The sequence below is a fragment of the Phyllostomus discolor genome, chromosome 2, assembly GCF_004126475.2.
Source record: "Phyllostomus discolor isolate MPI-MPIP mPhyDis1 chromosome 2, mPhyDis1.pri.v3, whole genome shotgun sequence".
Classification (NCBI taxonomy): domain Eukaryota; kingdom Metazoa; phylum Chordata; class Mammalia; order Chiroptera; family Phyllostomidae; genus Phyllostomus; species Phyllostomus discolor.
In genome coordinates this window covers 88,034,892-88,050,097 of record NC_040904.2, presented here as the reverse complement: position 1 = coordinate 88,050,097, position 15,206 = coordinate 88,034,892, and the positions used below count along the sequence as shown (strand labels likewise).

The window sequence follows — 15,206 nt, the reverse complement described above, 5'->3', positions numbered from 1 at the left end:
CCAGGCACTGTACCGGGCCTTGAGACACAGCCGACGTCAGACAGACGCAGTCCCTACGAGCTGGTGCGTAGATTTAGTAAATTTCTTACTTTCTCTGAGCCTTAATCCCCTCATTTGTTACATTAAAAAAAAAATCACCCTTGCTTCCAGAAGTGTTTTCAGGACTATGTGAAAAAGTCCTGAAAGGAATATAAAATGTGTAGTGAAAGATAACTGAATTTAATAAATGTTTCTGCCTCCATCCTCATCACAAGCGTCTGTTAAGTGAGGGAAAAAAGAAAGCCTGGCCACCCTGGGCCCACATCCCACCCGCAGTGATCAGCTGAGGCTGCGGCAGCTCTGCTGTTTTTGGGTGGAGCACACACTCCCCAGGTCTCCATAGCTCTTTTTATGGCTGCAACGTAAGCCTGTGCTTTAGTATTTTGCTTGTAGTAGACAAATAATTTCTCCATGGGCATGAATCCACAAAAAATGGGAAAACAGATCATACACCCAGTGGACTGCTTGTTTCACCACCAACAGGTAGAGAAAGCATCTTTGTGGAAGGCGGGAGCATAGCTAAGGTTGGCTATGCAAAACCCTAGCATGCTCCACTCACTCACACCACCTGCCTGGCTCTTAAAGGCATTTTACTTCATGTCCTCTTCTTGGAAGACTTGGCGGCTGAAAATCTGTAGATGGTTTGCAACGTTCATCCAGCCTTTTCCCCTCCAGAGCTACCCACGGTCACAGTGAGCTTGCCTTGGCACCTAACCTTGGCGGAAGTTCTGTTGTCTTTAGCCCTTGCTTCCTTCATCACCTGCAGCAGACTTCATAAACCTCATCCATCAGTCTTCAGGAAGCTAGGAATTTGGGAAACTAACCTTGAGCTTGCTTGCTTAGAGTGCTAATAACATGAATTTCTATTATGATCTCCATCTGTCATACAAAAGAAGAAATTCAGGTTCAGTGGGTAACTGAAAGGTGGGATTTCAGTACAGCTAGTACAGAAAGGAAATAGGGAAGGGAACCTCTCCTTGCTCTTTTCGCTGGAGAAAACAAGGTGCTCTTCCCCCACAATCTCTTTCCCTCTTCTCCCAGCACACAGGCAAATGTGTGCACATATTAGCCCTCAAGTTGTGAGCTGGCCAGCTTCTCCTGGCCTCTCCCAGTATCACCCTCATCTAGCAGATGGGGTGGTACAAACAGGGGAGCCAGCTGGCATCTCCATGCTGTTGGCCTGCTGCCTGGGGGTGGCCGCTGCCAGCCATCGCCAGCCCAGGATGATCACAGAGAGCCAGGCCCTGCAGTCCTCAGCGGAGCCACTGGCCACACAAGGACAAGGACAGGCTAGAAGCTCTTCTGGTTCCCTACCCAGGGCTGCCCAGGGCTGCCTGGTTCCCAGCAGGGAGCGCATGGGGAAGGGAGTGAACACTCACCCCAGCTCTGAAATGGAATGGACTCCCCTCCACCAGGATGCAGAGAAGCAAGGTAGGCCATAACGCAGTGCAGGGAGGGTATGTGAACACCCTAGAAAAAGAGCAGTCCCACCCTATTGGTGTCGGTGGGGCAGAAGTACAGCTGGGATGTGGACTCTGGGGGAACCTCTCTCCAGGCCCACTCACTCACTCTATCCCTATCTGATGAGCACCTACTATGTGCTAGGTACCTAGATGAACGCACAGTTTCCTCTGCATCTTTGGCTAAAGACACATAATCCACAGAGGAATTTATTGGCTGAGCATGACTTAAATCTTGAGAAAGTTTTGAGGCTTCTGTGTCTGAAGTGCCAAGTCAGTGTGAAAGCAGGCAATTCACCTACTGTGGATTGAATGTGTCCCCAGAAAATCCACACACAGTATCGGGGGAAAGTGACTTTACAGTTACTCCTATAGAAAACAATATAATAATTAATAAATCATAATACAAGAACAAACTCTGTGTTTCACATACAACTGTAAACCTACTTTTGCCTTATTCTGTACTTAAGTGATAATCTCTCTTTTTTTTTTGTCCATTGAAGCATTTTATTTGCATATATGTGTTACATGCCTAGAAAAAGAATCCAAGGACTTCCCGTGTTTTTGTCTTGCTTCTTCATGGTCCGTGATGCCCGCTGAGGTGGTCAGCACAATGAAACTAAACTGACGGGATGGAAGCAGGTTGTTCTGCCATTTTCCTAGGTCTCTGAGTTGCACATCGAGTCTTGGGCTGATTACTCCACACTGTTCAACATGCCCCTGAGGTTCACAACAATTTTCCCAGCTCTGCGGTCATCAGTAATTTCAAATCCGCCGATGTAACCATGCTTCATCATCACAGTTAGAAACTGGACGATGGCTTTGGAGCACGGCCTGATGAGAACCTGGGCTCTCTTTTCGGCATCGTTGATACCCCTGAGAGCATCAGCCAGGGCGTTCGTGTGCACCATCATGGAGGCACAGAAAGATGGCGGGAAGGGCAAGCCCTGATCTCAATGTGACGATGTTTGGAGGCCTTTGGGAGGTGACCAAGTTCAGGTTAGGCGATGAGGGCGGGGCCCTCCTAGTGGGATTAATGACCTTTTAAGAGAGGAAGGCAGCAGCCCTCTGCAAACCAGGAAGTGAGCTCCTACCAGACACAGAATCTGAGGGCACTTTGGTCCTGGACTTCCAGGCCTCTAGAAATGTGAGTAGATGTTTGTTGCTTAAGCCACCCAGCCTATGGTACTTTGTTACAGCAGCCTGAACTGAGATATCACCTGAACTCAGTTCACTGGCAAATAACCACTTTGCAGAATGACCCATCAATTGTTCTAGCAGTCAGAGGGTGGGCCAAAAACTACCATTCGGAGTATATGCCTGACCTGGGTTCCAGGAAACAATGGTAAGAAAAACTTGAGTTTCTACCATGTTCTACCTAACACAGCACCAAGGGCTTTTGAGTGTGTCATTATTCCATTTAAATGTCAGAACACTTAACTGTAGGTTTCCCTAGAGATTTTATACATGAAGCCTGTGAGGCTCAGCAAGGGTAAGAAACACATCCAAGCTCACCCAGTCGGTAACTGATGCAGCCAGGTTTCAACGCAGCTCCTTCTAGCTTAAAGCGCCAGTTCCGTTCTCTGTAGCCGTGCCCGGGTAGGCTCTACCAGAGAAAGTTTTTGGGTCTCAGACTGTTGAATTCACCTTGCACCCTTAGAAACATTTTGCACCAGCTGCAATCACAGCTTCTAAAGAGAGGATCCATAGTTCCTTCTTGTATCAGCGTCTTCTTTCCAGATGACTGAGGCAGAGTTGCTGGCGGTAAGACCGGATTAACCTATTTCAACTCAATGGCTGGATTCTGACACACTGAGGAAAAAGCACATAGCAGATAAAAACCTCAGTTACACTGAACACAGTAATATCTCCTCTTAGGAAACCCTCAGGCTTTGCGATCAAATATTTACTATAGGTCCAAAAGAAAAAAGAATGACCATTTTCCCTTGGTTTTAAGATAGAGTTTGGATAGCCTGAAGTCAGGGTGCATCTTAAAATCCATATAAGGTTTTAACATGGCAGTCTCTTCTTCCTCCCCACCCCAAGTGAGCTTTGAGCTTTGACCGTCAAGTCAGGAGACATCAAAAAGTGCAGTTAAAACAGTTGTGTCTGAACATCGATGGCATCTTAGAAAGTAGAAATATGAAGTAATGAGTCTGATCAAAAAACACTAATTTGTTTTTATATCCCCAATACCTAGTATGCAAGAGCAATGATTTCTCTATGTTTGTTAAAGGGACACATCAATAAAATAGACACAATTTTTTTATTAGGAAAAATTTCAAGCATACACCAAAGTACAGAGCGCATTGTAATGAAACATCCGCTTCAGTGTTTTCAGCTCTTGGTCTGTCCCTGTCTGTTTCTTCCCTCATACCCTCCCTGCCCCGGATCGTATTGAAGCCAATTCTGGCTGCCAGGGCATTTCACTGATAAATGTTTCAGTATATATCTGTAAAAAAACAAAGAGTACCTTTTTAAGAAACAATAATGACACCATTATCACATCTCCTTAAAATCAATACCAATAATACCTTAATATCATCCAATGGTCATTTAGTATTCATACGTTTCCCTGATTATCCTATAGTCTCTCTCTCAATCTCTCTCTGTCTGCCTCAGGATGCAAATAAGTTCCCTACTCTTTCCCCGTCTGTTCCATTGTTGTTGAAGGAACCAGGTCTCGTTGGCAGAGTTTCCTGTGGTTTGGCTCCTGCGATGGCCTCCCCTATGGCATTGCTCTTTAATACTACGCCTGTTCTCCTGTATTTCCTGTGAAGTGGTACCTGGAGCTGAAGGTTGTCTGCAAACTTGCTTTGGATTTTTTTTTTTTACTTCCATAAAGAGGGATACAATATCTGGTTTTCTCTGTCTTTGAATGTTAAGAGATATTGATGCTGACTGCTTAGTCATAACTAGCACTTTTGAAACCACTGCCTCATTTACTGAAACTGCCAAAACATACATAAAAAATAATAAATTGAGTATGTTGGATATGGAAACTGTTCAGTCATGGGTTCTTTTGACTACAGGAAAGGGTGATTCCCCTGGATTTCCCCAAATAGCAGGAGGCTTAAACATAGTTGTCCGCAGTGAGATGAGAGTTGTGTACCCAGGCAACTTAACCTTGACAAAACAGTATTATACACATTTGTGTTTCAGTTCTAAAAAAAGGGGGGGGCAGGGACTGTAGGCTATAACACAATCATCAGTTATAGTTTCACATTTTCAGCTAGAATCCTTAAATGCACACATACTTGTGCAGCCTGTGAGTCTCTCTAGCTCTTGCTCAAGAGTCATGTCTTGGGCCATCGCCTGTATGTACTTCTTACACATTTCCATTACTGCTAGCAGAACAAAGCATTGTGACACTTATGTAGCAGGTCTTCCCCACTTCTGCCCATAGCACCGACTTCTGTATTGGTTGTGAGGGCCTGCACATGGCCTCTAGTCAACCAGTCATGTCAGGCCCCATCTATCTATTCATGCAGTCTACACACATAGTAACAAGGGACGTAAGGATCTCACAGGCATCCAGGGAAAGGGCCCCAGCTGGGTCCCAGGCAGGTGCAGGGGCCAGAGTAGCCACTATTAGTGTGTCCCCATGTGTTTTTGGCTTTGTCCACTTCTCTTCTGAGATGGACAAGCTTCATTATGCTTTACTCTGCCTACCTCTGTGGGTGAGTCAGACATTAGAATGTTCAGTACAAAGAGCAGAAGCTTGCAGACATTTTCGGCCCCCACTTAATAAGCTTTTATTATAACCAAGTACACACAGACATGTAGACGTGTAGGTGAGCCTGTGTGCCATGACATAGATACACAGATACTCACACACGTGTCATCATTCAAACTGAAGTCTCACACACTATTGTTCCTGCTTCGTGTGATGTATTCTGATATTTTCTTTTCTATTCTATTTTCCTGTAAAAAATAAAAAAATGCTGGTTGTGACCCACTGAATTTGTTTCAAAGCTCATTGTTGGGCCATAACTTTCATCTTGAAAACCATACCCTACAGTGAAGGCAGAGATTGAAGAGCATCAAAATAAAGCTCTGGGAGTTAGACCAATTCCAATGGCAAGAATTAAAACTCTTAAGAGACTGGACTATCATTATACTGGGAATTAGATCAGAAAGAGAAGCGTGTTTATAGTTGTCACATAATAGGGCATTTCGATTTCAACCTTAGGGCTAGCTCTTCGGTTTCATTTGTGATCAGGTTAATCTGGGGAGTAAATCCATCAGGAGACAGAAGCCCACCAGCCCCTGGAGGCCGTCAGGGAGCCCTCCCTTGCCTATTGTTTTCGTGATGGATCTGACCTTCTAAACAATAATCATCCATCACAGGAACCCAATTCTATTCTTCTAGCTGGAAAGGCACACTGTGCTCTCTGGAGCTACAAAGGGGAGGAAATATGCACTTCGCCACTCCTGCTTGATGAATTCTTCCACCTCTGCAGAAAGCCCCGCGTGCAGGACCTGCCATCTTGGCTTTTTGAATGTCCCAGCTACCCCAGGGAAACTGGGAAAAGAGCAACAACACTGCTGCAGCCGACCCAGGCTGCCTTACATTCTTCACCTCTTTCTTTACAAAGAGCTCCCAGCTCCAGGGGGGAAAATGATAAGAGGAAAGGAAAACCCATGCAGTATCTATAAGTTTACCCTTGAGATTAAGTCTCTTTCTCAGACAGTGTTTTCACAACATAATTTGTTATGCATTCTGCTTAGATTTTAAGATATCTGGGCAGAGATCAAATTTATCTTCAGCTTTTATTCAGCACCACCTCCTTGCGCGTGCACACACACACACACACACACGTAGAAAGTGATATATGAAAGAGTTAATCTCCCACTTGCTGGGGGCAAGAAGCTCTCTCTCCAGAATATGATCAACTTAGAGGCATTAGTGTATGAGTTCAATAATATTTTTGGTAACTAGAAAAGAAGAAATAACCCATGAGTCATGAAAAACCTGCAAATAATATTCTGATGTTTGTTTATCTTGAACTAATTTTGCAGGGAAATAAAATCACTCTGGCAGCTAAAACTGCACACTCACATTCTTTTGTATGAATTAATTATACTTAACTGCTCTGTAATGTCCTGATTAATTATTTCCTGTTCCAGTTGGTTGATTGTGCATTTTTTATATGAAACCTGCATCATGATGAGAATCTTATACTCATTTTTCATCTTGCTTGAGGTCCCCATAGAGCTGATCTGAATGACTAGCTTCAAAGAAAGCCCGCATCTTCATCGGTGCCCTAGGAGGACTGTGCAGCGGCACGGGCAGTGACAGTGCAACTGTATTTTGGGCCCAGGGTGTGGAATCACCATGCATGTGTATGCAGCAAGGAGCTGAGGAGTTTAATGTGGCACTGCTTGTGAGAAACTTAACTCTTACCCTGCACAAATGCTGGGTCCTTGTCTCCTACCAACAGGCTCTCTGATGTGTCTGGGGTAATGGGGTTCTAGAGAGCAGGGTGCACATTGCCAGGTAGGAGAAATGGAGCATATCAGTTTCTCATTGCTGCTGTAACATAGTACCACAAATTTAATGATTTTAAACAACACAAATTTATTAGCTTCTAGTTTTATGTGCCAAAAGTCCTAAAATCAAGATGTCAGCAGGGCTGTGTTTCTTCTCAGGGCTGCAGGGAACAATTGTTTTCCTTGCCTTTTCCAGCTTCTTAAGGCTGCACATTCCTTGGCTTGTGTCTCTTTCCTCCAACTTCAAAGTCAACAGAATAACATCTTTATATATTTCTGGCCTCTTGCTTCTATCAGCACATCTCTCTCTCACTTTCCAGTCTCCCTATTTTTCTGACAAACACCTTTGTGATACATTGGGTTCAGAAAATTCACAACAATCGCCCTATTTCAAAATCCTTAACAGTGTAAGTCTATGGAAGGTACCTATTCACAGGTTCTAGGGAACAGGGAGTGGGTGTCATTCAGGGGGAGGCATTACTCTGCCTTCCACACCAAGGATTCAGACTGAGAAGGAGCCAGTGTAGGTCAGCCCGGTGGTGGGGTGGCATTGGGCCAGGCCTGCATAAGCACCAGGGGAAGGGGGGCAGAAGTCTGGAGGTAGGTGTGAGTTCATGTCTTGGCAAGAACACTGAAATTATACCCCACAGCTATCCTGCTTTTTACCTGGTTAAGGGGGATTTGCATTCAGCTAGCTCTGAAACCATAGAGGTAGCAATTACTACAATGACCCAAGATACCAAATTAACCTGTCATTGTGGACAGAGCACAACAGAAGGGTGACACCAAGAACCTGAACTGTGGGAGTGCCCCTAGACTTCAATGACTAAAATCAATGCATATGGTTGATTGTATGAAGTTATGCAATACATGGGTTAATCCCAAACTACAGTCAGCATTCACATTTTTAAAGAAAAAGAATGAGAACCAGGAATGTTAATAAGCTTTGGAGTAGAGCGGTATAAAGAGGTCAAGGTGGGTTGACCCCCCACCTCACCTCCCTCCCCTGACAAACCCACTGAGCCTGTCCCTGACAAGAGATGGACGCATCAGACACAGAACCCAAAGTCCTTATGTCCTCACGTTGTCTAACTAACTGCACTTTTCTCTGATTCCAGGCTCACCATGAAACCCTGGGATAATTGGCTTCCCTGGAAGCCCCCCACGCAGGGAGAGGATGGGCTGTCAATCTCTGGTCTGCTTGACAGATCAACTCTGTTTCTCATAGAGAATTAACAAAACTGGCATGCTGGCTTGCATATATTAATGCCTTGGGAGTTCAGTTAGCATGAGTCAGCACATTAAAGCTGTCAATCTCTGGTCTGTGTGACATTTATATACTCTAATTTCTCATGGAATTAGCAAACAGCTATGCTGGTTTATATTTATTAACGCTTCATGAGTTTAGTTAGCATGAGTCAGTCTCAAAACTGATCAGCTCAGGGGTCCCTCCCACCACCTGCCTCCCTACCCCCACCACAGTTCCCACCCAGCCATTGGGTCGTTTCCTCCCACATCTCCAGAGCACCACGTGAAAGGTGCCCCAGGAGTTGCGTGGCCCTGCCCTGGATCACTCCTAGGTGTCCTTCAGGGCTTCATTTCAGCTTCTCTTAAAGCCTCCCTTTGCCCTTCAGCATTCTTTAGACCTTCCTGTTTAAAATTTTTTATTTTTATTTTTAGAGAGAGGGGAAGGAAAAGAGAAACAGAGGAAGAGAAACATCATTTGTGGTTGCCTTTCATATGGCCCCCACAAGGGACCTGGCCTGCAACCCAGGCATGTGCCTTGATTATGAATCAAAGGGACCAGCGACCCTTTGGTTCGCAGCCTGCGCTCAATCCACTGAACTACACCAGCCGGGGCAGACCTTCCTGTTTTATATCCTAAGAATCTTACCCAGCCCTTTCTCGCACTCCTCTCACTCTTACTTGGCATCTATCTTCCCCACCACAAAGTAGGTCAGGTTTGTTTTACTCAGATGCCCAGGGCCCGGCCTGGTGCCTGGCACAAAGTAGGTACTCAGTGATTGAGTGGATGCTGTCCTGATCGCCGCCCATGACTCTTTGTCAGCCACTGGAGACTAGAAAATTGATGCTAACCCACCAAAAGATGCAGAAGTAGATATCATAAATTAAGGAAGAGATCACTTTCAAGATCAGACAGAGAATACCTCTGTGGAGTTAACAGGAGGCTGTCTTCCCAGCAGCAATCGAGAGACAGCCCATTAGGACAGACTGTGACAGCCCAATGCAGCAGCAACGACAGGGCAGCCAGGACACATCACTAAAAACAGCCGACATTTCTATTTGACTGTCCTGGCATTACCGCAACTCCATCGTCCCAAATCAAGCTCATGGTGTTTTAATTTTGACTCCCAATTGTTTCAACTTCTAGGAGTTTCCCAGGATCTTAACTTTGTAATTACTTAAGATTCCTCTGTCTCACCTTGGCTGGTGTGGCTCAGTGGACTGAGTGCTGGCCTGTGAACCACAGGGTCACCAGTTCAATTACCAGTTAGGGCACACCCCTGGGGTGCAGGCCAGGTCCCCAGTAGGGGGCGTATGAGAGGCAACCACACATTGATGTTTTTCTTTCCCCCTCCCTTCCCCTAGAAGGAGAAGGCGTATGAGAGGCAACCACACATTGATGTTTTTCTTTCATTTCTAAAAAGAAATACATAAAATCTTTTTTAAACATTTTTAAAAAGATTCCTTTCTCTTTTATAAAGATTTTATGCATTTCTTTTTAGAGAGAGGGAAGGGAGGTAAAAAGAGAGAGAGAAACATTGATGTGAGAGAGCAACATCGATCGGTTGCCTCTGGTATGTGCTCCAACTGAGCCTGCAACCCAGGCACGTGTACTGACTGGGAATCAAACCAACAACCTTCCACTTTGCGGGAAGATGCCTAACCAACTGAGCCATGCTGGTCAGGGCTCCTCACTCTTTAAAGTTCTCGCTAATTAATAAACCAGTGGTTCATGTGGGCCTCTAACATTACCACTGCCTTCATCCCAAGTCCCGTCACATCATACGGTTTCTGGCCTCTCACCTTTCTGTACCACTGCTGTGTGTCTCGAATACTTTTCTTAAAAAACAAATACCACTTGTATAATCTCAGCTCCTCCCTGCTCCGAAGCTCCTTCAATGGCTTTGTGGCTCCACACTGTTAGCAGACAGGCCTCTGAGGCCCTGCACGTCTGCCCATTTTACCCATCCTCATCCCCTGCTGTTTCATATCCCAGTCCCCGAGCGGCTTTCTATTATTCCCGAACCATTTCTCCCCCTCTTCCTCCGCTAGAGCACACAAAACCTATCCCTCTCCCTCAAGACGCTCCTGCGCCTCCTGCGCCTCCTGCCCCTATACTTTTGTTCAGGCTGGACTGCCCCCCTTTCCTTCCCTTTGTTTAAGCCACATCTATCCTCCATGGCCCAGTTTAAGTGCCAACCCCTTCATAAAATTGTCCTTGATAATTTCAACACACATGTGAAGATGCACAGAGGAGAACCAAGTGTTGAAAAGACTTAGACTTCAGTGCAGCCCCTCTCTACAGCTCAGAAAATTGAGGCTGACAGAGCCTAACCCTGCTGGCTTTCTGAAGCCGTCACTTTTCTTTACCATTCAACGTGGCACTTAATCATCAGCTGCCTGTGTTCTCACTGCTCCCATCAACCCTATTAGGAAGGTTGGCTGCAGGAGTACAGGGAATCTATTAGGCTTCTTCTATAGCAACCTCCACATCTCACTCAGTGAGGAGTTCAAAAAGCTCTCAACAAATACTTGTGTTGAAAGAAACCAGAGAAAGTGGGTCATGGTGAGTATAAAGGAATGAAAGTAAGGGAGAAAGAATTTAGCTATGGGTGTTTCCAATCATCCTGTCGCGGGACAGGTGATAAGGTGGCCTAGTTCTCGGTGACCAATCCAAATTTTCTACCATCAGTCTAACAGGGCTCTCCTATGGAGCTGACCCCTCGGGCCCTGAAGCAGCTGACAGCTGGAGGCTATTTGCTGAACCGACTCCTCAGTTGCAGAGTAAAGTGTGTTGAATAATGGCCCCCAAAAGGGCATGTCCGCCTCCCAAACCCCATAACATAACCCGTGGTTGTGATCTTATTTGGAAAAAGGGTCTTTGCAGATATAATTAAGGATCTTGAGGTGAGATCATCATGGATTACCCAGGTAGGCCCTAAATCCAATGACAAGGGCCCATATAAGAGACAGGAGACAGAAGACAGAAGGAGCAGAGAAGAAGAGAAGGCCATGTGAACAGAAAAGCAGAGAGTGGAGTTATACAGCCACAAGCTAAGAAACCCCTGGAGCCACCAGAAGTTGGAAGAGGTGAGGAAGGGTTCTTTCCTAGGAACTTAGGAGCAAGTATGGCCCTGCTGACACTTAATTTCAGACTTTTAGCTTCCACAATCATGAGATAATAACCTTCTGGTGTTTTGAGCCAACTGATCCCTGGGAATTTGTTTTGGCAGCCTCACGGCACTAACATAGACAGCAGGTTGTACCTTGAAGGGAGACCTGGGAAGTGCATCTGTCTCTTCCCCACCGTCCTCAAACACATTAGTGGAACAGTCCAGCGTGAACAGATCATTGTCACTTGATATGATTGATGTTGGGATACTATTCCAGGGTGCAGTGTGCACAGAGGGGAAGCACTGGTCCATCAGTGCTGGAATAAGGGTGGAGCAAGGGAAGAGGCAAAAAGAGACAACGTGAAGGAAGATATTCAAGGGAAGCTTCTGGGAGGAGGAGACCCTGAAGTAAAACTTGAATGAGAAGTTAGTTGAGTGAGGGAGTCAGAGGAGATGTCACAGCACAGCAGTCACTGCCCGCAGAGAACCAAGTGTGCAGGAGGAGTGCAGATGGCCAGCAGTCTAGGCCAGGGGGTCTAACCCGTGGCCCGCAGCCCACATGCAGCTCAAGATGGCTATGAATGTGGCCCAACACAAAATTGTAAATTAAACCATTATGAGATGTTTTTGTGATTACATGTCACAAAGTATTTAAAGTGTGGCCCAAAACAACTCTTCTTCCAGTGTGGCCCAGAGATGCCAAAAGGTTGGACAGCCCTGGTAGGCAGAGGTAAGGAGGACTTCGTAGACTGTAGGGGAAGTCAGAGATGCAATATGGCTCCAGGAGTAAAGGCGTCAGGGAAATGGTGGACCCTCTGCTTAACCTTCTGTGACAGTTTAACTCTCTGTAGCCTCAGGCTTGGCTGACTACCCTGAAAGCTGGAATGCACCCAAAGATAAATGTCATGCCCCCAGGAAGAAGGCTAACGAGGAATGTATACAAGCAGGATAACTGCCTGATGTTGTCTGTTAGCTTAAGAATTCATTGTTCTTTCTAGTGGTCTACGTGACCACCCACCATATGCCTTCACTATTAACCCCTTACTAAAAGGAGACCTTTTCTGGGAGGGGTTGGATTTTTCGCAGCAGGCCACCTCTGGGAGCGGCTGCTTTGCCTGTGTATGTAAATTTTTCCTATTAAAGGTCTTATGAATTTGAATAAGGCTACGTGTCAGTTCTTCAGAATCAATCCTTACTGTAGACTTTTGCAACTTTCCTCCAACAAGGCCATCTTAAGAAGTATCACCTTTCTCTTAGAGGTGATTATCAACTGCAGTGTCTCCAGAGCACATTTGAGAATATACATGTGTGTTTCTTGGTTGTTACAATGACTGGGGATCTCTGCTGGCATTTAATAGCCTGTGTCTAGGGATGCTCAATGTCCTGCAGTGTGAATGGGTAGTCCAGCACAAGGAAGAATTTTTCTCTCCCTAACTTTCAAGAGAGCCCCATCCCCTTGAGAAAACTACTGGTGACAATAGGAAACCACTGAAGGGGTTTAATCAGGAAAATGACAAGATGGAAATTGCAGATTGCTGTGGTGCAATGAGAGTATAAGATGCAGAAAAACAGGGGTGAAGACTTGAGGGAAAAAAATAGGAGGCCAAGACCAGCGAAGGTGTGATGAAGATGGATATGAAGGCCTGAGTCAGCAGGTGCAGGAGGATGACAAGAGGGGAGAGAGTGGGGTACGGGGTGGGAGGCAAATTCAAGAGACACTTAAATTAAAAATGCAGGAATTGATGTTTGAATAAAAGACTGAATTTCAAATTTCTAGTTTAGAGGTGCCATTAACAGATATTAGGAATAAAAAGAGAGTTACTGGATCAAAAGTGAATTTGGGACCTGTTGATCTTGAGTTTCCTGTGAGAGACTAAGCTGAAATGCCGGTTAGGCCATTGAAGCCTAGAATGGTTCAAAGAATGGTGTAAACACTGTAATCTCTAAGGAGAGTATTTTCAAACTGACTAGCAGAAGGTGGTTTCCATAAGTGGACAATTAGAGACCTATAAAATTTCTAGTCTCACCCTAAGTGGATTGGGTACTTATAATTTAGTGCCATTTCACAAGAACTCGAGTTTGTCAAATAAAGGATGAAAAATAGTCTTGACCTTCAAATGAAGGGATTTGCTTGCATTCAGATTAGTTAATATAAAGGAAAGTAACTGCTCAGGTGCTCAAGGTGCACAATTCTTTCATAACGGAGAACGAGGCTGTTCTTGGGAAACCAACATTTGGGAGAAAACAAAGTAAGTATTGGAGTATTTTAGACAACTAAGACTTTAGTCAATGTTGACTCTTGGCCTTTGAGGGAAGAATGTAGACTAAAAAAAAGCGGTATTTTATTTTCGAGACATTTTTCTTTGTAATGTTACCTGTAGCACTTGAAACATTTCTGTTAGCTTATGTTTAATTGTAAAAATAACTTCACCCTTCTGCTTCAGTTCAGTGAGGGGGGAAATTTCCAGTACTCTTCATTTGCTTTAGCTACTTCTAGTCCCTGAGAGCTCCCTAAAGATTATTCTCACTTCTAAATTTGTAGTTTTATGGGAAACCCATGAAGGCAGGGACCATATCTATCTGGTTGACCATTGAATCCCCAAAGGCCAGCACACCACCATGCACATAGTAAGCACCCAGCAAATACTTAATTAAAGAAAACTTTCATTGCAGTGAGTGAGAGAGTTGGGCAATTAACAACTAACTCAGCCTTAATTTCTGAGTTGCTTTTTGATGAAGTCTTCCAAGGGGAAGAACAGGTAGCTATGAGAAAGGATAGCCTGAAGGGTTGATCTATTCTGGGGAGAGGAAGGCAGAAAAAGAGTTGGTTGACCTGAGAGCTGAAGGCTAAGGTGGGTAGCTCTGAAGACAGGAAGCAGGAGGAGCAGAGCAGTGGATGGTTGAGTGCTATGACAGATGACTCAGATGAGTGATGTAAATAGACTAGGAAAGAGAGAAAAATTTGGCTCTGTCAGCCTCAATTTCTGGAGCTGTACAAAGGGGCTGCACTCTGAGAACTAAGTCCTTTCAACACTTGGGTTTCCTTTGTGAGTCTTTGTATGTGGGTTGAAATAATCAAGGAAAGTTCTATGAATGACTTGGGACTTAGGCTGGGCTGTGAAGATAGGTCAGACTTAAATGGGGGGAAGAGAAGGGAGGATAGACTTGGTGGTGGAAATATTCTAAGCAAAACCACAGGAGCAGAAAGGTGCATGGGCCTTCTGGACACAGAGGGTAGGATTTGCTTGCACAAGAAGGGGAGAAGAAGGTATAGAAATCAAAGAAGAGAAAACTTTATGGTAGAAAATATTAGGCCAGATTATTTACTGATGTCGTATAATCTTACAAAATCCTCTGAGATCAGGATTGTACTCTTAATGCTGTATTACTACAAATGAGACTACAGAGGGGCAAAAGAACATTCCCGAACACATGTGACAATCAAGTGGCAAGGTGTGGGGGGGGCAGGAATACACAATGAGTGAGGGGTACAGATAACCAGCAAGGTACATTTCTAACACAATCTTTCATGACACCTCACAGCATGACTTAGGTTTTTATCTCCTTTCTCCCCAATAAATTTATAGCCCTGTGAGAGCAGGAAGAAAGATTCTATCATGTTCCTTACAATTCTTTATAGTTCTAGACACTAGACAAGGCCTCAAACCCACAATTTTGGTTAAGTAGAAGCCTACAACTGTGCATGTGCACTTGCCCTACCCAAGGCCCCCTGTTGTCCACTTGCTTTTCCAGCCTGGCCAGGCATGGACACCGGAGTGAAGGTCAGCCTATGACTTTGACTTTAATTATTGCTAAGGATCTTTTCAACAAAAGTGATTTCTACTAGATAGTGTCA

General features: G+C 44.9%; 1 protein-coding gene across 1 annotated transcript; it reads right to left on the bottom strand.

Moving 5' to 3' along the window:
- Positions 1 to 1,159: 1,159 nt before the first annotated feature.
- On the bottom strand, positions 1,160 to 2,417 carry LOC114488575 (40S ribosomal protein S15a-like). Its single transcript, XM_036016120.1, is given in 3 exon segments — positions 1,160 to 1,304; positions 2,032 to 2,206; positions 2,209 to 2,417. Coding segments are annotated over 3 exon segments (525 nt in total). The 5' UTR covers positions 2,414 to 2,417.
- Between the last annotated feature and the right edge of the window lie 12,789 nt (positions 2,418 to 15,206).